The 21510-nt window shown below is 43.1% G+C and overlaps 2 protein-coding genes across 4 annotated transcripts in view; one reads left to right on the top strand and one right to left on the bottom strand.

Annotated features, from left to right (window-relative positions):
• Positions 1 to 213, bottom strand: part of stx6 (syntaxin 6) — a 39951-nt gene extending 39738 nt beyond the window's left edge. Inside the window, exon 1 of one of the 2 annotated variants that reach the window (XM_033621994.2) lies at positions 3 to 213. In XM_033621994.2, coding sequence (XP_033477885.2) covers positions 3 to 37 — 35 coding nt within the window. In that variant the 5' untranslated portion in view covers positions 38 to 213. The remainder of the gene's footprint in view (positions 1 to 2) is intronic. The other variant, XM_033621993.2, reaches the window with a different exon arrangement.
• Positions 214 to 9683: 9470 nt separating this feature from the next.
• On the top strand, positions 9684 to 21236 carry LOC117253954 (ELAV-like protein 1). Of its 2 annotated transcripts, XM_033621873.2 has the most exons (8): positions 9684 to 9842; positions 13996 to 14052; positions 16531 to 16602; positions 16715 to 16883; positions 19106 to 19209; positions 19727 to 19880; positions 19969 to 20194; positions 20292 to 21236. In XM_033621873.2, exons 2-8 carry the CDS (start codon positions 14017 to 14019, stop codon positions 20608 to 20610), a joined length of 1080 nt encoding a protein of 359 aa, XP_033477764.1. In that variant the 5' UTR covers positions 9684 to 9842; positions 13996 to 14016; the 3' UTR covers positions 20611 to 21236. The 2 variants fall into 2 exon arrangements, with proteins under 2 accessions (XP_033477764.1, XP_078024525.1); XM_078168399.1 differs by lacking the exon at positions 19106 to 19209 and having other exon boundaries at positions 9698 to 9842.
• The last annotated feature ends 274 nt before the right edge of the window (positions 21237 to 21510 follow it).

Raw genomic sequence — 21510 nt, 5'->3', positions numbered from 1 at the left:
ACCCTTTGACGACGAAGAACGGGTCTTCCATGGACATGTTGCCGGTTCCGGTTCAGTCACCGCGGAGCTCCATCACACACACGAACAAACTGAACCTCAGTCACCGGCTATCCGATTAAGGTTGGTCTGTGTCCATCAGAGCAGCTGCTGCTAACTCCGCTTTGTTTACATGCAGCAGCGGCTTCCGCAGCGGAAGTCACCCCGTGATGTCACAAGTTTCCTTTCTTTTATTTACACACACACACACACACAACTCATCATCATCGACACAAAGCTCCCGCTGACACTATGGATCAATAACTGATCAATCGATTCTGTTTATTTAGCCTACGGTTTCAATACAACAACAATAATAATAATAATAATAAACTTTATTGACACCTTTGATGTCGGACATGCACCTGGGGCCTGTATCAGGAAGCAGGATTAATGTCTTAGCGAGGTAACTTCAGGGTTAACTCTGGGTTTTCGGTCTCACGAAGCCGGTTCAGTTCTTATCGGGGTAGATCACCATGGTAACTTACTCTGAACGGCTATCCTGCTCCGGAGCAGGGTAAGTTCAGGGTTGAATCTGATCCTATAAAAAGCACCACCCACTGGCCAATCAGCTGTTGATGGCTGACAGAAATGCAGCCCAGTCATGACGGGAAGTTTAATTCATTTGATTGATTTTGATTTGAAAGTTTATTTTGAACATTAAAAAAGAAAAGAAAGCAACAACAACAGACAATGAAAAGATTGTTCAAAAAGGAGTGGAAAGAAGTGGAACTTTCATTCCACCCCTTCATAAGAAAGAAACTGATCATTTGCAGACACTTAATAGCACCATTAATTAGTGCCAACATTTTGTTTTGTTGGAGGAAATGATCCCTGTTAAAGATAATGGGCCTAATTGACAGCTTTGCTGCTGGAAATGTGGAAAGTAGCCTATCATGTCTACACTTCATGGTGTTTGAGGGATTTTCCTTTTTGTTTTTTAAAGAGGGACACTAGCTATATTTTTGTGCAGCTGTTAATTTCTAACACAGCTCAATATCAGGATGATTTTATTCAGACTATCAATTTGGTGTTGATATGATTTAATTGTGGCGTCAGCTTTAAGCTTTATTGTAGCATATATAATGTTATGACAAAGAAGACCAATTTATCAGACGCAATGATGTTAGATGATAATTGTAATACACGCAGTTCATCTGTGCAGCATTGATTTCATGGGATTCAAGGGTGTGATCAGTGTCAGATGTACAGGTACAGGTACTGTAGCTACTTGAACCAGTGATGAGTCATTTAACCTACACATCATTTTATTTGCTCCCTTGTGTTGTCTTGATTTTTCCCTCTCTCCTCCTCTATTTCTTCTTTCCTTACCCGTTTTTTTTCCTTCTCTATTATGTGATTTCATTGATGTTTTGACAGGGGAATTTCTTTGATAAGCTTTTAGTGGCTTCTAACCTCTCCGGCACTTTTCTTTTTTTAATCTTGTAAATTTTAGTGTGAAATAATTGATCCAGGAGTAGCTGCAGTGCGCAACAACAACCAGCAGGTGGCACATGTGAGCAGTTGAGATGCAGCGTCCAACTGAAACTGTTTGAGAATTAGCAGTAGGCTACTGTTATATTTTCTGCCAGACCTGTACACAGTCTTAATTTCATAAAGGACATTTATACTATGATATTTAAACCAATCATCTGTATTATGAAACATGAAGTTAAACTTTTAGCTTCTGAAGTGGAGCTCAGGATTTATCAGGAGGACGCTGCTTTACTCCAAACAGTTTCACTGTATGAACCTGAACTGTGTGTGACCTTTTGGATGTGTAGAAGAACACAGAACATTAATTCACATTAGATCCTGATAGGCTAATTAATGAAGTTAGGCTGCTGTGTCTCGTGCATAAATGCGCACAGTGGGGAGACGCACGTATCTTTTCTACTGCGGTTGCATCTCTGCAGGTATTTAATAAACTCAAACATTTTTTGGGGAAGGGGTGGTGTGGTGATAAGTACTGTCGCCTCACAGCAAGCGATCGATCCCGGGTGTGGGAGCACTTCTGTGCGGAGCCTGCATGTTCTCCCTGAGTCAGCGTGGGTTCTCTCCAGGCACTCCAGCTTACTCCCACAGTCCAAAGACATGCAGATTGGGGATTGGGTTAACTGATAACTGTAAGGTGTGAATGTGATCGCTGATGTATTAGCGAGTATGAATTATTACCATCAGGACAGAGGTGCAGAGTGCCGCCTCTTAAGACTTCCCGTGCCCAGAGGTCCTTTATACCTTTTAGCATAACTCTTGTTAAATAGAATGGGTGAACCTGGGTGATGCTATGTGGACACTTTGGTTGTGTTTGTTGTATCGTTTGATGGATGTTTAAATTGTCTTTATTGTAATGTGCAATGTTATGAATTGTCTGAGGGTTTTGTCTGCAGTGTCAAGTGTTTGTGTTGTGGTGTCTTCATTGTAATGTCTTTTTCTGTTTTTTCTGTTTTGTCTGACGGCCACAGACACAAGAAAAATTTCCGAAAGGACAATAAACAATATCTATCTATCTAGCTCAATCGTCCGACAAACAATAACCCATAAAATTACAATTCAACATATTTTAACAAAATCAACAACAGCTACCAACAGTTACAGTCCTTACAGCCTTAGCTAATGTGTTGTCACAGGTGAGAGTGTCAAAATGAAAGTAGTAACAGCTTAAATCCCTGAGCAACTACGCTAGCATTAGTGACAGTTGCATCCACTCGTATGCAGTAACCTTACGTTACAGTTCCCTTAAACAATATCACGAAGCACAATACAAACCATAAAAACAAATTATCTATTAAGGGAACACTACTGATAAAATCTGAAGGTGCTTAGGTGACATTTACCCACCTGAAAGAATAAATGAAAACATTTTGCTGGTCTTCAGTAGCTTTACTCTAGGTGTAACTGCCAATAGTCCTGTACCTGCCATGTCGTCCTGTGCGCAATTTGTGGTTGACACAATTTCTCACTTGGACTAAGTCAAGGGGTCCCTAGACATGAAAAATCACGGAGGTGCTTGTCCGCCACAGTGGGCAAATGGCCGCCGTGGCCAAAACAAAAATGGCTGCCATGGTGAATGAGGTAAAAAATTTAACCAACAGATATCACAATGAAATTTACAGAGTTGATTACTCACATTAAGACAAACAAAAAATGTATGGGAAGTTTTTTAAAAATGTTTGTGTACAAGGGCAAATGGTGCATAATCTAATTAAGTATGTGCTAATTAGCATAAATTCCACATATCTAAACATTGGATAGAGACAGGTGAAAATGTATTTCTGGGGCGTCGGTGGATTAGTGGATAGAGCAGGCGCCCCATGTACAAGGCTGTTGCCACAGAAGCCCAGGTTCAAGTCCAGCCTGTGGCCCTTTGCTGCGTGTCATCCCCTCTCTCTCTGTTCCCCTTTCACACTTGGCTATCCTATCCAAAATGCTCAAAAACATATCTTTAAAGAAAAAAAAAGAAAATGTATTTTCTATCTTGACATACTAGAGTCAAGACGTTTACAATGTGGACCTCCCTCTGCTATACCAACCACCCTCTGCTATACCAACCACCCTCTAACCTCATAGATGGCAGCCCTATTTTTGAAAAAGACAAAAATAACATACCCACATCACATGCCCATGCCTATGTCATCTGTCAATAAATCAATTAAGATTTTGTTCTGTACTTTCACTTTTATTCACATTTTTCATAACAATTTCTCAGAGACATGAACATGGGAATTATAGAAATTATAACCATTTGCTTCCCCTCTTTTACTTTTATTGTCATATTATAATGAGGTGTTGAACTTTGCAAAGAGCATCTCGAGAAAAATCTGATATAAAATTAAATTATGACACAAAATCAAACAAAAGTGTCAATTAAGCGCACTATATTGTAATTGTGTACAAGTTAGTATGATACATTTTTACAAGATGGACTGTCTATTTTTCTGTGGCAGAATATAGTGCAGCAAACTCCTGTAGCACAGCAGCCACAGCGTCGGGTGTCACACTTGCCTGCACATTTGCATGTTGTGAGTAGACTCGGTGGTAAGGGCTTCATACATTTTTATGGCAGGAGTGTGCCAAGGTTCTCCTCCCATCCATGTTCCAGAGGTTCTTCTCTTTCCCCTTTGGCTGTTGTAGGCAGTTTGCATGCCCTGTGCACAAGAAAGGCACCTCGTTGGATATGGCCTCTGATAACACTAGTTGTAAGAGGGAGGGCATCAATCCCAGCAGTGTCACTAGTTTATGATCTCTACCCTGAGATCATCAAACGTCTCAGCAGCCATACTTGACCTGGCCCCTGCCCAAACTTGTACTAAGTACTTCTCAGCTAGTTCTGTGTCCTGCTCTGACAAGGTGTCCGCTTCCCCAAAGTTGGTCAGATACTGCACTGGGTCAGAGGCCAATGCTGCATATTTGGTCCCCACCTTACTCATGCAGTCATCTCCAGTCAGTATATGTGCCTTGATCACGGTCTTGGCCAGTGATACTCCTAGTTTGGAAACTTCTTGATGCAGCGGAAGCATCCGTCATTTCTCACCAGTGCCATACTGCTGCCAGATTTCCTCCATTCCCAGTGCTTGGAAGTATGGGGTGAAGTGTAGCAGCAATGCGAAGGTGTCTGTATCATTGGACACTACAAGTACTCTCTTGCACACAGACAGCCCACTCCACGTGCACCACCAGCCTGGTGTCAGCCTCCTCGATCCAGTTCAACAGGTCTGGGAACTCACCACCAGCCGCCTTTGCTGGAAGCACCTCATCATAGGAGACAACAGAGCTGACAAGGATGGTAGCATCGCCACAGGTTCGATTGCACACCATGTCCCGAACTAACAGCTGGAGATTTTGCTTGTTCTCCTCAGATGCCCAGAACTTGTCTAGTTGTTGAGGGATGGGTGTGTCTCTGTTTATGTTGATGATGTCAGTGCCAGTTGTTGAATCTGTACGCCGCACGCACTCCCCCTCCTTCAGAGACATATCAATGTAGGAATCCAGTATGATATGGATGAACTCTGGCTCTTCACAGAGGGATGATGTTGAACTGATGATGGTGCTGATGGCAGCACCTAGAGTGGGGAATCGTGCCAATTGCATCTGGCGCATCTTCGACATGAAGTCTACCACAACATGAGTGGTAAGAGTAGACTTTGGACTTTGGCTCAATCTCACTAACCAGTTTAGACTGGTTGACATGAGCTGGAAGGTCACCTTCAAACAGGGGAGACACTGGAAGCACATCGTGACTAAGTATCTGCCTGATGTTCATAACATGCTCCTTAGCAATGTCCATGTTCCCATGTGCCTCGGCCATGTCCTAGGATGAAAGTATCCCCTGCTCCTTCAGAATGGTTTCTGTTGTCTTCTGTGGGTGCTTGTTGCACTGTCAAAGTGAAAGTCTTGACTCTATATGTCAAGAAAAGACATTTTCACCTGTCTCTATCCAATGTTTAGATCTGTGGAATTTATGCTAATTAGCGCACACTTAATTAGATTATGCACCATTTGCCCTTGTACACAAACAGTTTCAAAAAAACTTCCAATACATTTTTTGTTTGTCTTAATGTGAGTAATCAACTCTGTAAATTTCATAGTGATATCTGATGGTTAAATTTTTTACCCTATTCACCATGGCAGCCATTTTTGTTTCGGACAAGCACCTTCATGATTTTTCATGTCTAGGGACCCCTTGACTTAGTCCAAGTGAGAAATCGTGTCAACCACAAATTGTGCACAGGACGACATGGCAGGTACAGTATTACAACTCTCGTGCCTTTACTCAAATCAGTTATGCTTTAAACTGAATGGGGGGTATCTGTATGGTATCTGTAGAGATAAAAATTCGATATCATATGCATAAAATAATGTCACAATTTAGCGGGCGGATACACATAAATACCCTATATGTCACACATACATTTGCAGTTCTACATCATGACACTGCTGAGGGAGATCATTAGGCTAAATAATAGGGGACCTGACACTGACCCTTGTGGAAATATCATAGTATAAATGTCCTTTATGAAATTAAGTCTGTGTAACGAGTTAGTATACTGTACAGGTCCGGCAGAAAATATAACAGTAGCCTACTGCTAATTCTCAAACAGTTTCAGTTGGACGCTGCATCTCAACTGCTCACATGTGCCACCTGCTGGTTGTTGTTGCGCACTGCAGCTACTCCTGGATCAATTATTTCCTTCACTGTGGCTGCGGCATTGAAATGAGTAACGTCTGTATATGAAATGGTTAACAAAGGACGGACACAGGACACAGGCTATTTCCACATATGTAATTAATTAGGCTATTAATTCACACTACGCAACTAAATAATATATCACACATTTTTTGGATAAAATATATTTCATATGCATAGCATATGTAGGCCTATTTATTTATTTTATTAGATTCTGTGCTTGCATAATTTTGGGTGTTACATTTTTAATAGAATGGCCATTCTACCCATAAATATGAATATATATATATGTATGATTCTACCCTCTTGGATTTTATTTTGACGTTTTTACACTTCACTTCCGCTTCCTGTCTGCCCACCGTGCTACTGTCTGTCCCAAATGAGAAATGAAAAAAGGAATTTGCAAAAACCATAATTGGTTTTCTGGTTTTTCGTTTGGAAACAAAAAAGGAATAGATCACATGATTTCATTTTTCATTTTTGGTTTAAAATGAAAAAAGGAAAAAAAGGAAAAAAACACATGACTTCCATTTTTGGTTTCAAACGCAAAAACAAATTGGCTGAATGTCCGCAGGCCTGTTCAATACCCAATCCAAAAAGGAATAATGGTAAAACGAGTCGGCAAAAACAGACCGGGTTTGATTGGTTTTTCGTTATTTGATTCTGACACCAAAAACGTTTTTCTTGGGTACTCTTTTTTTTAATCAAATAACAGATTTACTGTTTTTGGTTTTTGAATTACGAATGAATTACGAATTATCCGATGATACCCGGACCGTACAGCACCTTGCGTTGTAATTAGGTAGCCTATTATCTAATACTGCTTCTCTCTGCAGACACCTCAGCCGTGCCTCAGCCACGGTCAAAAAACTGTTTGCCTCAACTCACGCACACCTGGCCTCATTAACCTGGCTGAATAAATGCACTTCCACAGGAAGTTGCCACAGTGCCACACAGTACAAAATGTTTTGCAACAAAAATAAAATAAATAAACACATGTAGATAAATGGCTGTTACAATGATAAATAAAATACAAATTGGAAACAAGAATTAATAAAGTTTTTTTTAACTCTTTTTTAATTCTAACACCTCGGCCAAGGTTGTCGGTGCACACAGGCGGATGTGTTCTTTAAGTAGTTCAGGCTGGAGCCCTTGAATAAAGGCTTGGAGAGCGAGCTCTTTCTGTGCTGCAGTGTCAAAGGTGGGGTACCCCTGTCATACACAAAGGCGGAGATCTGCAGTGTAGGCACCCAAACTCTCTGTGTCTCCCCTCAAGCGGTTGAATAGCTTGTCCCAGGCATCATCAGCATAGCCGCGGCGGCCAAAACGATGTTGTATTGCTCTCTCAATAGCAGGCCAGTTGGATCACTCTTGTGGTTGGAGGTCCATGAGGATCTACAGGGCTTTACCTTCTGGGGCAAGGGCAACTTGTACTGCCGTCTCTTCTGCTGACCAGGTGTTAAACTGAGCAGGTAACTGCACTTTGACGTAAGTCTCAGGCGGCTCCTCTCCATTATAACGTGGTAGCTTCATCGCAGCTCGCACAAGACCCTCTGGTGGCATTACCGGCAATGGCAGTGTGTCATAGGGGGTGACTCTGTCACTGGCTGTCACCATGGGTAGGGGTGCATGAGCTGGCTCCAGCTGGGCAGGAATGGTGCTGTTGCCCCTCATCGCTGTCGTCATTACCGGTGGGCTGGTCATCTCTCGCAGTCGTCTTCCCACTGTTGGCTGTTGTTCACTGGCTCCATCAGGCGGGACAGTCATGCCTTCCCCAGTAGGTGTCTCTGATGAGAGTAAGACGTCAGTATTCATGAATACTTTTCATATATTCAAAGACTCTGCGGTGTAACTGGCTCACTGATGGGACTCAATATCCCATAATAGCTCCATGTGAGAATAAAGGAGATTACATGAAGTCATTTCACAGCAGTTAAATGAACCTCAGCCTAATATTGAATTCGTTCAGTCAACTCTGAGTAGGTACACCTTGAGTTGAGCACGTGCAAAACCACAATAAAAAACCATCATCAGTGGAGCCCCAATACCTTGAGTCACCATGGCAACCGGAGAGAAAAAGTGATCAACTTATTTTACACCTGTGGAATTGGAGGTGCTCATGAATGCCTACAGTGAATATGAGCATATAATTCATAAACAAAGTAACAGCACTAAAGCTGCCAAGGAGAGAGAGGCAGCATGGGAAATTTAGCAAGCAGAATTTTCTTTGACAGGATGTTGGTGGGCTCAGTGGATAGAGTAGATGTCCCATATATATTGGTTTTTGCCACAGCGGCCCAGGTTCGACTCCTGCCTGTGGCACCTTGCTGCATCTCCCCCTTTCACGCTTAACTGTCCTGTCAGTTTAAGGCAAAATGCCCCCCCTCCTGCCCATTGCTTCAGACTCAGCAGTAGGGAGGAGACAGGGTGAACTCAGGGTTTCTTATAGAAAACCTGCCAGCGAGCAGGTTAGGTTCACAGAGTCAGTTGCCATGGTGATTGACTCAGAGTTTGACTCACCTCTCTGTCTGGAGCTGAAAACCCAGAATTTCCCTCATTTCAGGGTTAACACACTCAGAGTTTTCACTAAGACCGCTTTCTGGAATACCACCCCTGGAGTATACATACCCGAGTTTGATGTAGCCGTAATTATTTCTAGATTACGATTAGGACATTCTGGATTAAAAACAGCTCTATATCTAATGGCAAAGTGTGTGTCTGATAAATGTAACGGCTGTAACGTTTCTGAAAATGTACAACATGTCATTTTTCAGTGTTGTAATATGATTTCGAGAGGAACACTCTACGTAATAGGATAGATAAACTAGGAAGGAGATGGAGCTTGGAGGGAATATTTGGGAGGAGTGATAAAATGAGGGAATGTTACCAGGCACTCCTTGTCTTCCTCAAAGACACAGGATTAGACTGTAAAGTGTAGGCCAGTTTATTCTATTTTATTTATTTACGTATTCATTTATTTGAATCATAGTTGTTGTTTTTTCTCCATGCTTGTTTTCATTTTCCTTCTTACTTAGCCTACTTTAAATTAGAATGTAACCTGAAGTACATAAACCCATGAGGTTACACACTCCGGTGCAGTAGGTGGCGGTATACACCTATACACATTGGTTTGCGATCCGCCATTTAATCCAGAGAAGAACGAGGAGGAGAAGAGGAAGAAGAAGAAGGAGAAGAACATCCTTTGCTAGTGTCCAAAGTACCAAACACAGAGAAACACACTCAAAGCAGCATTTAAGATAAATAAGATACTGTTTAATGTAGCAGATATATTGAGGAGAAACTCGGGGGATGTTGTATTTGGAGAGATTTTTAGGTTTTTGGAAGCAACAGGGCTTGTTAAAAAAATTTAATACATAGTATATTCCGTTCCACACTCCAGTCCAGAAGGTGGCGGTAATGCACCTAAAAGTTGTTTGCCAACCGCCATAAAAAGAAAGAAGAAGAAGATCCTTCGTGTGGAGCCGAGAGAAGCTAACAAACACGCAGCAGATAAACACTCGCTTTTAAAGCCGTTTTTTAGCTTAGCATCAGCACATCCTCCGTGGATCGATAGAACAGAGCGTTCACTCTGTCCATCGCCTGACCGTCACAGTTACAGGTAAAAAATATGAAGCGTGTTAGCAGCGTTAGCTCCTGCTCTTAGCCTCCATCGGCGCCATTAGCTGCCCAGCGTCTTTGTGTGACCGCGGTGCTAGCATGTGGCTAACGTTAGCTAAGTGCTAGTCATCTGCTAGTTATGTTATCTGTTGGTTATGTGTTAGTTATGTGCTGGTTATGTGTTAGTTTAGGCTGACCAAACGTCGTCTTTTGCCCGGACATGTCCACTTTTCACGTCCCGTCCGGGGCGTCCGGGGGTTTTAATAAACTGATGATAATGCCCGGTTTTCCGTGTGTTTGTGTGTGTGTTAGAGTGCGGCACGGGCAGCATATTTCTGTCCGAACCCGAACCGAGCCCTTAATTATTTAATGACCAAAGCACTGAGTTTGTGTCACACAGTGGTTACAGGCTATTTAACAGGCCGGGCGTGCGCCGTGGGTGCTCAGCTGCGGAGAGGGAGACCTCCGTGTTTGAGACGGGAGCGGGAGGCGGGAGGTCCGACGCTACTAGCGAGAGGAGAGGGAGAAATAAAACAAAATAAGATGAGATAGGAAAAACCTGTCTCCGTCTTTTATTGTATTTTCAGCGTTTAATCAAGGCGGAGGCGGGCGGCTGGAGGTCCGAGACTTCCAGAGAGGAGAGAGGTAGAAACAAACAGCCATTGTGTGTCTGTGTGTGTTATGTTCAGGTGTTGTCACGTAAATAACAGAGCCCAAGCAATAAACAGGACAGACAATAGGATTTTATTTATTTTTACACTACATTTTCACTGAAAGCTGACCGAATCCGACCCGAGCCCGAATACAATTTATAGCTACATTTTTGACCAAACCTGGACCGACCCGTCGGGTACCGTCAGGCTCGGATCGGGTAGCCACACTCTAGTGTGTGTATGTGTCCCCTATTGGGGCCTATCTGAATTTCTGTCTTTGAGAGATATTATTTTGTAATGTAACTGAATTTTCTATCCATACATGTAAATTTTATATATATAAAAATTATAAAGCATCTTTGAGTAAACTGCGAGTATCATTTAAGTAGGCTATGTCGTGGCCGGCCGAGTGTCTTCTTTTTTGGAAATCAAAATATGGTCACCCTATGTTAGTTATCTGTTGGTTATGTGTCAGTTATCTGTTGGTAGGGCTGGGCGGTATGACAAAATTTTCATATCACGGTTTTAAGAAAAACTCATCGGTTTCACGGTATTTCATAGTATTTTGCTCAGGTTCGGCCAACTTCACATGCTGCTGTGTTGTGCTATGGCCTATTCAAGTGCCGGAATTTGTTATTTACCTGACAACGCCTGAACGCAACACACGCGCCGCTCCATTCATTTGGGCTCCACTGACTGCGTACGGAAGCAACACGTAGAGAAGCCAGCGGGGTTGTTTACCGTTTGCCAAGCCGAGAGGCTGCATGTAAGCTGCATGAAATGTTTTCCACCTAAGTTATTACATATATTTGAGTTATCTACAAGTTTACTGTACTGTTTGTCATCTACTCGCTTTCAAATGTCCGCCACAGACATTTACACAATATCACGGATAAACATGGGTAAATGCATGAAAAAAAATCATCACATATCATCTCTGATAATGGTGTATTCATTTAAAAACACATTGTGCTCGTTTAGCACACTATTTCATGTAGTTTTTATCTGCTGGAGGGTCGCGTAGGGGAGCGTAGCGTGACAAAAATAGAAGAGCCGCGTAAAATAGAGAGTTATTGCGCGACAGACAGGGGTTGTCGCTCCGCTCCCGTTGCCGGTGAAGCCGCTGATTAGGGGGGCGAGCCGCTATGGGACCCGTGCTGCAGACGTGTCGCGCCGCTGACGTGCCCGGTGGAGCCCGGCCGTAACTGTCTCGGACTCGGGACGGGTCGTCTTCGGTCAGGAAAATGCAGCCCGAGCCGTGCTCTAGTGTGCTTACCTGTGTGTGTGCGCTTTGTCTGTGCGTGTGCGCTTTGTCTGTGTGTGTGTGTGTGTGTGTGTGTGTGTGTGTGCGCGCGCAAACTCCGCCGTGCGCGATACAGACGGCAGAGGAGAATTGTAAACGGTGGTGTGCCGCTACTAGTTGCATATACGGGAAACACTGCTCTTTTTGGTATGACTTCTTCTGGGTCATCGTGTACACTTGCTTTGCTTTCAGGACTGTCTCCAGCAGCCATTCTCGCCTCTAAACTCTTCTATGCTCTCACTCTCACCCGCTCAAGCGTGCTTGTTGTGTGCAGCGGTGAAATGGGTTCCTGCTGAAACACTTTCCTGCCGTGCACGTTCCGGACGTTGTTTGGGCTATTCACCGGTATTGCGGTATATGAAAAATTCATATCTTAACGAAAATAAATACCGTTTTTCGGTACAAACCGGTATACCGCCCAGCCCTATCTGTTGGTTATGTGTTAGTTATCTGTTGGTTATGTGTTGGTTATGTGTTAATTATCTGTTGGTTATGTGTTGGTTAGCTCAGTATCATCACATTTTTGACATTATTCAGAGACTGAAGCCTCGTGAATCTTTGAGTTTTTTTTATTGTTTGTGTTGAAGAAGATTCAAAGATTGAAACAGAGACGACAACTCCTGGTTTTATCCACCTGCTGTAGTTTAACTGTTTAACTGTTCTTGATTGTTTAGCTGTAGTTTAAGAGTTTACATGTAGGGATAATGTTTGTTTTTAATGGGGTCATTCTTGAACAAGTGAGTTTTAAACATTGAACCAGGCTGTTTGTTGAAATTCAGTCTGATGGACTTAACCAGAAATGTTGTTGTTTAACATTACTGTAAGGTGTAGGCCTGGGTGGAGTAATAAAGGTGTAGGTGGAGTTAAAGGTGTCGGTGGAGTTATAAAGGTGTAGGTGGAGTTATAAAAGTGTAGGTGGAGTTATAAAGGTGTAGGTGGAGTTATGAAAGTGTAGATGGAGTTATAAGTTGTTGTTTAACATTACTGTAAGGTGTAGGCCTGGGTGGAGTAATAAAGGTGTAGGTGGTGTTATAAAGGTGTAGGTGGAGTTAAAGGTGTAGATGGTGTTATAAAGGTGTCGGTGGAGTTATAAAAGTGTAGGTGGTGTTATAAAGGTGTCGGTGGAGTTATAAAGGTGTCGGTAGAGTTATAAAGGTGTAGGTGGTGTTATAAAGGTGTCGGCGTTATAAAGGTGTAGGTGGAGTTATAAAGGTGTCGGTGGCATTATAAAGGTGTCGGTGGCGTTATAAAGGTGTAGGTGGCGTTATAAAGGTGTCGGAGTTATAAGGTGTAAAGGTGTAGGTGGAGTTATAAAGGCTAAGTTACCTGTGAAAGTGGGGGTGTTTTCAAAACACCCCTGTTGTTGACAGAAAGTTGGACTCGCTCAGCGTCGCGGTGACGCAGACCTCCTGTCTGTCTCTGTAAGCTGACACCATTTCCCTCAGTGGAAACTAAGCTTATATTTACTTGTATTTCACAGATAAGAAACAATAAATTGTGAAGACAGTAAAGCCTCCACTAAAATAGCATTTTAAGTCTTCTGTCTGATATATCCTTCAGGGATTTATACTTCAGGATTTATCCTGGCTTCATATGAGCAGAGGAAGTCTTTGCTCGTCACTTGGCTAATGTATACCATGTAAAAGTTTTGATGACTTGAACTGATGCGTTGAGCAGGTGACAGTACGCGGTCGTTTTCAAAACACACTCGTGTCACGCACTCTAAAAGAAACTTCTTGAAACTTTAAACAATAATTTATTGTACAAAACGGGGGAAACAAACGCTGACAAAAACGGTTCCATAATTCATATTAAATTCAAAAGATAACGAAAAACAGCTACAAGTTAGAGGGAATAGTGATTAAGTGGTAAAACTTGGCATTGATCCACAGCCTCAGACGGATGTGCTCAAGCCTGTCATGCACACAAGCTCAGTTGGTAGGCCATACTGTATTTTCACATTTTTAACAATGCAATTTTGATTTCGACCGAGATTTTCTTTGTATGACTACAGCCCTAGTAGGTGGTGTTATAAAGGTGTAGGTGGTGTAGAGGTGTGGTGTTAAGTGGTCAGCAGGTGTGTTCTGGATGTCATGTGCTCACTCTAACCTTGATGGCGTCTTTCACCTCATAGTCAAACAGAAGTTTTGTTTCATGTTGTCTCACCTGGTTGTTCTCACCTGTTCTGACTGATGCAGTGAAACACCTGAGTCGTCTCCATGGCACTAAGACGAGGACACATCAGGTACCTGAAGGTAAGTCAATCACTCACTTCCTGATCAGATTACTTATTACAACACCTGTGGAGCCCCACCTGGTCCCCCCCCTTTCACACTTAACTGTCCTGTCAATTTAAGGCAAAAAGTCTTGGGATCCCTCCCCAGATGACTTCACACCCATTCACCCCAGGTCCCACCTGACCCTAATGACTCACACGGTGGCCAGGTGGGTCAACGACTCACATCGTGACCTTAACGACTCTGAAACTAAGAGCTCACGTGACCCCTACGACTCTGCAAGGGTTCCCACCCACACAGAGTTTAAAGACTGCAGCTTCGTACCAATCATTTATCAATCAATCAGTCAATGTATAAAGCCCAATATCACAAATCACAATTTGCCTCACAGGGCTTTACAGCATACAACATCCCTCTGTCCTTATGACCCTCACAGCGGATAAGGAAAAACTCCCCAAAAAAACCCTTTAACGGGAAAAAAACGGTAGAAACCTCAGGAAGAGCAACTGAGGAGGGATCCCTCTTCCAGGACGGACAGATGTGCAATAGATGTCGTACAGAACAGATCAACATGATAAATTAACAGTAATCCGTATGACACAATGAGACAGAGAGAGAGACAGAGAGAGAGAGAGAGATGCAGGACAGCTGGTAATGACAGTAGCTTACAACAACATTAATGAAAGTAATAATATTGTAATTATAGTTCTGGCTACTGTGGTACAATATGTTGAAAGTATGTATTAATATTTGGCAGTATACATGTGTGACAATAATCATATGTGTATAATAACAGTAGAAGTATGACTAATGACTAATGATGGCAGCAGCAGCAGGAGGCATCTGGCAGGATCACGGCAGCAGCACAACCACTTAACCTGAGAGACAGCGGAGCACAAAGGCTCCGGAGAAGAAGCCGAGTTAGTGACATCCAGAATGAGAGAGAGAGAGAGAGAGAGAGAGACCGGTGTATTATAGGAGGTCCTCCGGCAGACTAGGCCTAAGTCAGCCTAACTAGGGGCTGGTACAGGGCAAGCCTGAGCCAGCCCGAAAGCCCAATATCACAGTAGAGTTTTTTGGGGGTTTTTTCCTTATCCGCTGCGAGTTTCCAAAGGACAGAGGGATGTTGTACGATGTAAAGCCTCTGAGGCTTTCGTAAGTGCTAATATCATAGGCCGCTGGACTTGCTTGCGTTTCTTGAAGACATTTAGCCTCTCATCCAAGAAGCTTCTTCAGTTCTAAATGACTGGTATGGATAAGGAAAAACTCCCCCAAAAAAACCTGCATTTAGCCTGTCGGCAGTATTCTGCCATGGCACCTCCCTTGCTTTATTAATCGCTGCCTTATTGCCTTTGTTCCTACTCGTGTCCTTATAGTCCTCTTACACTTCCATAAGGAATGTTTGCGCCGCCGCAGAAAAAGCCTCCGCTTGCTCCTTTCCTTTGCTTTTTGACATTCTGCAACATTTCGACACTCGACTAGTGTGCAGGGTTTTCCCTGCTTATCTCAGACAAAGGTGGGTCCCCTGGGTGATTTTGGCCGCCGCCTTGGTTGAAGTGTGTGTGTGTTCATGGGGGCGTTCAGATGTAATGTCTTTTGCGCGCACAAACCCATTACTTTCAATGTAGACACGTCATGCGCGCTCACAACCCAAAGCGACGCCGTAGCGGCGCGCATTCGGTGTGACAAGGTTGTTTTTTCGTCCCGTGCACAGCTTCATGAACCTGCTTCTCCCTGCGGTGTTGTGTCAGATCCTGGTTCCCCCTCGGGCTGTGTCTCTCCTACTGTTTCCCACGGAGCTCTGCCCCGTTAGAAAGGCGAAGGATTAGGATGCCCGTATGTGGAAAGATGTCGCCTCCGAGATGTAGAATGTGTATTATAGAAGAGAAACACACATTTCAGGACTGCTGACTTGTATCATAAGAACAGACATGTCCTGTGATTTTCAACCTTCTTTCATATTTAATAAAGGGGAGACAATACCTGACAGTAATATTCTCAGCTGTCAGGATGTGCCTGCTGTAAAAGGTAAATATAATTATAGAAGGATGAAAATCACAGGACATGTCTGTTCTATTGTGATTATACAAGTCAGCAGTGTAAATCTCAAGCATGTGGGGGCCTCCTTTCATATTTAATAGAAGGGGGACCGGATCTAAAAGTACAGCTGTCAAGATGCCCCCCGCCACAGGCCTTTGCCACCTTGGTCTCGAAAAAACCCAGGGAAAACCCTGGTGTGGCCTTTTTATTTTCCCTGAGTGCATGCACGAGTTGAGGCTTAACAGGGGAGGCTTGAATTAGCGTCAGTTGGAGCCAGCTGATTTCACTTGATGGAAGGGGTTTGGTGCCAGATTGGGAGGTGGTGTTAAGTCAAACTTCAAGATTACACCTTAGTCTGGATATTCTTAGCTACGTTGATGGAGTACCCCCCAGGTACCATGTACTTCCTGTAGGTGTGAGGGGTATTGTGTGTAACACCTCTGTGTTTTGTTTCAGGTGTGTGAGGTACAGACGTCTCAGAGTGATGTGAGAGACGGTCAGCACGCCTCTAAAGGAGCAGCTGGAAAGGTGACTGCTGTGCTCTGATTGGCTGATGGTCATGATTGTGTGGTTAGTTTGAGTTCACAGGTGTTGCAGACGTGTTGATGATGTAATAAAGGTGAGTGTGTATGTGTCTCAGGAGCTGTACGATAACGGATACAGCGAGCAGATGATGGAGGACGAAGACGCCAGAACGAACCTGATTGTGAACTACCTGCCGCAGAGCATGAGTCAGGATGAACTGCGCAGTCTGTTCAGCAGCGTCGGCGACGTCGAGTCCGCAAAACTCATCAGGGACAAAGTGGCAGGTAACTCCTCCCACAGTCGTACTGCTTACACTGTACCGCAACACCAAACCTGCATCACAGCAGGACTTAACGCTCCAAGCTACGACTGCTTCAAATGTACACTCACAAGTACGACGTTACACGTCTGACTACTCTGTGGTATTCGGAGTTCATATTATAAAACAGAGAGACAGCAGGTGAACGCTGATTTTGTTCATGTAATTGAGCTGCTACAAATACATATCCTACAGTACTAGAGAGCAGCAGGTCTGAGTACTACAGTACTACAGAGCAGCAGGTCTCAGTACTACAGTGGTGAGTAGAAGTACGGTGACAGTTTTAATGTTTTTTTTTTACTAAACACAAGTTCAGTTTGTAGTAGTCCTTTGATGCAGCAGTAGAAACAGTAGTTTATTGTAGCAGCAGTAGTTAGTAGGGTTACGGTTAGTTAGGGTTGTTTGGGGGGGGGGGGGGGGTGTTAGGTGAAGGGGGGTCTCAGGAGGACAGTTGCAGTGCTTCCTGTGTTCTCTGATGTGTTTCGTCCTTTCTCAGTGTTTTTTTTTTATTAAGAATCAGCTGATCTGAGTTTTTGATTATTCTGTTTTTTGTTTTGATTTTTTTTTTATTTAAAGGACGATTCTGTGATTTTTTTTTTTTTTTTTTAAATCTGAACTGTATCTAAATATTTTCTTTTCTGCACTGTTGTAATATTTTTTATTTTTCACACCAGATTTAATGACCTCACTCTGTTTAACAGGTATCTGATGGTAACTGATTCAATCAGTGCTGATAGATATGGATCAATATTTGTGTTTACAGTTCATATTATTATTTTTGACATGATAAAAACAAATGTGCCTGTTTACCAGTGAATTAATATCATTTCTATAAATCTGATATTTAAGATTCGATCAACTGTTTGTTTTTCATGTTTGAATCTAAGAATGTTTAATAATTTCATAATGTGCTAATTTAATAATCTTTTCACCTGTTTTTGTTTTTATTTTTCAGGCTTTGAAAATGTCTGTAAATCTTTAATAATTAATGTTCTGAACGTTTTCTTCTGAACGAGACCAGAAAACTGTCGACTGCTTCTCTTCTCAGATTTTACTCAGTGATCACTTCCTGTTTGATGGTTCATAGAGCGGCAGTGGCTCAGCAGGTTGAACCGCTCGTACACTGATGAGAAGATCAGTGGTTCGATTCCCGGCTCCGTCACATATGACAGCTGTACCGTTGGTGTGTTGGAAGCAGGGATGTGATTCTTCTTGAAGCATCGAACCTGTGACGTCATGCGTCATTGATTTTGTTCTGCTGTTATAAACTTCGAGCGGATTATCAGGGAATCTGATTTGGGTATTCGGGACGAACAAGACCAGCCAATCACACGTCTGCAGGCGGCACCCTGTACGGCTATCAGTGTATGATTGTGTGTGTGTGTGACTGGTCACTAGTTGATGCCGTTGCGCCATGACTGGTCGACGTCGCTGTACTCCGACTGGTCACTTTGAACGACGTCACTGCGCTGTGACTGGTCAGTTTTGATGACGTTGTCGCTATGTGATTGGTCAGTTTAAATGACGTCGTCACGCTGTGGTTGGTCAGTTTAAATGACGTCGCAATGTGATTGGTCAGGTTAAATGACGTCGTCACGCTGTGGTTGGTCAGTTTAAATGACGTCGCAATGTGATTGGTCAGTTTAAATGACGCCGTCGCGCTGTGGTTGGTCAGTTTAAATGACGTCGTTGTGCTGTGGTTGGTCAGTTTAAATGACGTCATCGTGCTGTGGTTGGTCAGTTTAAATGACGTCGCGATGTGATTGGTCAGTTTAAATGACGTCGTCGTGCTGTGATTGGTCAGTTTAAATTACGTCACGCTGTGATTGGTCAGTTTAAATTACGTCGTCACGTTGTAATTGTGCAGTTTAAATGACATCGCCGCGCTAAGGTTGGTCAGTTTAAATGACATCGCCGCGCTAAGGTTGGTCAGTTTAAATGACGTCGTCGCACTGTGATTGGTCAGTTTAAATGATGTCGTTGCGCTGTGATTGGTCAGTTTCAATGACGTCGTCGCACTGTGGTTGGTTTTGATTTTTCTGGTCTGGTTGAGAAGAACTTCCTGTTGAGTGTTTTTGTTTCCTGTGTGTATTTCCTGAGCTGTGTATCTTCAGAGTGTGTGGCGGCTGTAACAACAGACAGTTTTCTTCTTTTATTTTGTTGTTGTTTTCCTTTGTGTTTCTCTAGGCCACAGTTTAGGTTACGGCTTTGTTAACTTTGTTAACCCTAGTGATGCAGAGAGGGCTATCAGTACCCTCAATGGCCTGAGGCTACAGTCTAAAACTATCAAGGTAATGTGCAACAGGTGCTCTTTGATTTTCCTGTCTCAACTGATAGATGTGTTATGTTCCCTGGACAGTAGAGGGCGCTCTCTCCTCATGAAGGTATTTTTCAAACACTGCTGTCATGTTGTTTTAATTCTTTTTTTAATATCGACACATGTTGACACTGAATCTGTGAGTTTCTTCAGCTCAGTGTGACAAAGTGCCGAAATGTTTTTTTTAAAATAGATTTATGCTTTTATTTTGACAAAATGCCAAATGATCTGAACCTTTTTGGTGCTTTTATTTTGTGTTTTTGTTGATATTTCATTTGGGACAAATCTGGATAAATGTTTCTTGTTTTGTTTTGTTTTGTGTTTTTTTTTAATTGAATATTTAAAACATTTAAAATATCTGTGGATTTTTTTTTTTAACGACTTGATGGAACTGTATTTCATTTTGTTCACTGCTGATGTTTTTTATTGATGTGAATTCTTCCTGTTTGTGAAGATGACAGACTGAGACACTTCCTGTCTCCTCCCTGCAGGTTTCGTTTGCGCGGCCGAGTTCAGACATGATCAAAGACGCTAACTTGTACATCAGCGGTCTGCCGAGGACGCTGAGTCAGCAAGACCTGGAGGACATGTTCACTCGCTTCGGACACATCATCAACTCCAGAGTGCTGGTGGACCAGGCATCCGGTAACGCATGTGCTCAGTAATCATCATGTGATCAGTTGCAGCCCTTCATTGCTGAGACACCTCACCTTTAATCTTATTGGCTGTCCAGGTCTATCACGGGGCGTGGCCTTCATCCGCTTTGATAAGAGGTCTGAGGCCGAAGACGCCGTTAAACACCTGAATGGTCACACACCCCCGGGCAGCTCTGAGCCAATCACAGTCAAGTTCGCTGCCAACCCCAACCAGGCCAGGAACTCTCAGATGATGTCACAGATGTACCACGGCCAATCACGGCGCTTTGGAGGACCCGTCCATCACCAGGCGCAGAGGTTCAGGTACGCTCACCTGCTGGTATTGTCCGACGTCAGAAAGCAGATGACTATTAAAATCAAAGTAATCAGATTACTTATCTGTTTGCCTCTGTTGTCCTAGGTTTTCTCCAATGAGTGTCGACCACATGGGCGGAGGGGGTGGAGTCACAGGGAACTCGTCCGCTGGTTGGTGCATCTTCATCTATAACCTGGGTCAGGACGCAGACGAGGCCATCCTGTGGCAGATGTTCGGGCCGTTTGGTGCCGTTGTCAATGTGAAGGTGATCCGAGACTTCAACACCAACAAGTGCAAAGGCTTCGGCTTCGTCACCATGACCAACTACGAGGAGGCTGCCATGGCGATCCACAGCCTGAACGGGTACCGACTGGGAGACAAAGTCCTGCAGGTGTCCTTCAAGACCAGCAAGGGACACAAGTAGAGAGACGACGAGTTAGAGAAGAAGAAGAAGTCGTACGTAGAGTTTTAGTGTCAATGTGAAATAGTTTTTCTCCCAGCATGCTCAGTTTCTTTCAGGCTCTATGACATCACGTGTTGTGAGGAGTGGTTACTGGTGTAACCTCAGTTCCTAATATGTAGAAATGATGCTGGTAGTTTGAGTTTGAACAGACGAGAGTCAGACGAGTCGATCTGTTGATTCAGAGCATTTTTTTTAACATTAAAGTGAAACAGTCGCTCTTTTGTTTGTTTTTTAATGTGTTGACGTACTGAATTCGTCCCCGCAGACAGAAAGTAACACCTGCTCATCATAAAATAATTTCAATACATAATTAATTTTTCTTCAAAGTTCAGATGATGCAGAAACACAAAGTTAATGTTTTCGTTGAGTGTCAGGTGACCGATGGCACTTTTTGCTCCAGGTCAAATTCACTTTGTTCTTTTTGAACAAACATTTTATTTCTTTATTTTTATATTTTTACAAATGGCTTCCAGGTGAGAACCACCTAACGTACTGAGACTGACCCGTTCTTACGTGTAGTGATCCCTCTTCTCTGTATTCAGCAGCTTTGTTATGATGATGTCAGTAATAAATCTGCTCATGTCAAATTTTTTTGTTGTGTATTTTGTTTTCATTTCTTTTAAAGTCCACAGAGAAAATTAAAGAAGTGGCATTTTTTTGGGGCATTTTTGCCTTTAATGCACAGGACAGGTAAGTATGAAAAGGGGCAGAGAGAGAGGGGATGACATGCACTAAAGAGCCACAAGCTGGATTCGAACCCAGGCCACTGCAGCAACAGCCTTGTACATGGGGCGCCTGCTCTACCACTAAGCCACCGACACCCCAGCATCATTTTAATCAGTTGACATCTTGAGTAGGCTG

The sequence above is a fragment of the Epinephelus lanceolatus genome, chromosome 6 (genome assembly GCF_041903045.1).
Source record: "Epinephelus lanceolatus isolate andai-2023 chromosome 6, ASM4190304v1, whole genome shotgun sequence".
NCBI classification, from domain to species: Eukaryota; Metazoa; Chordata; class Actinopteri; order Perciformes; family Serranidae; genus Epinephelus; species Epinephelus lanceolatus.
The sequence above is the reverse complement of the archived record's forward strand: the minus strand, read 5'-3'. Positions and strand labels throughout refer to the sequence as shown.

Coding starts and splice junctions, on each gene's coding strand:
- LOC117253954 (XM_033621873.2), top strand. CDS start 14,017: ATGGCACTAAGACGAGGACACATCAGGTACCTGAAG. Junction 16,603..16,714: donor CTAAAGGAGCAGCTGGAAAG/GTGACTGCTGTG, acceptor TATGTGTCTCAG/GAGCTGTACGATAACGGATA. Junction 19,210..19,726: donor TACAGTCTAAAACTATCAAG/GTAATGTGCAAC, acceptor TCCTCCCTGCAG/GTTTCGTTTGCGCGGCCGAG.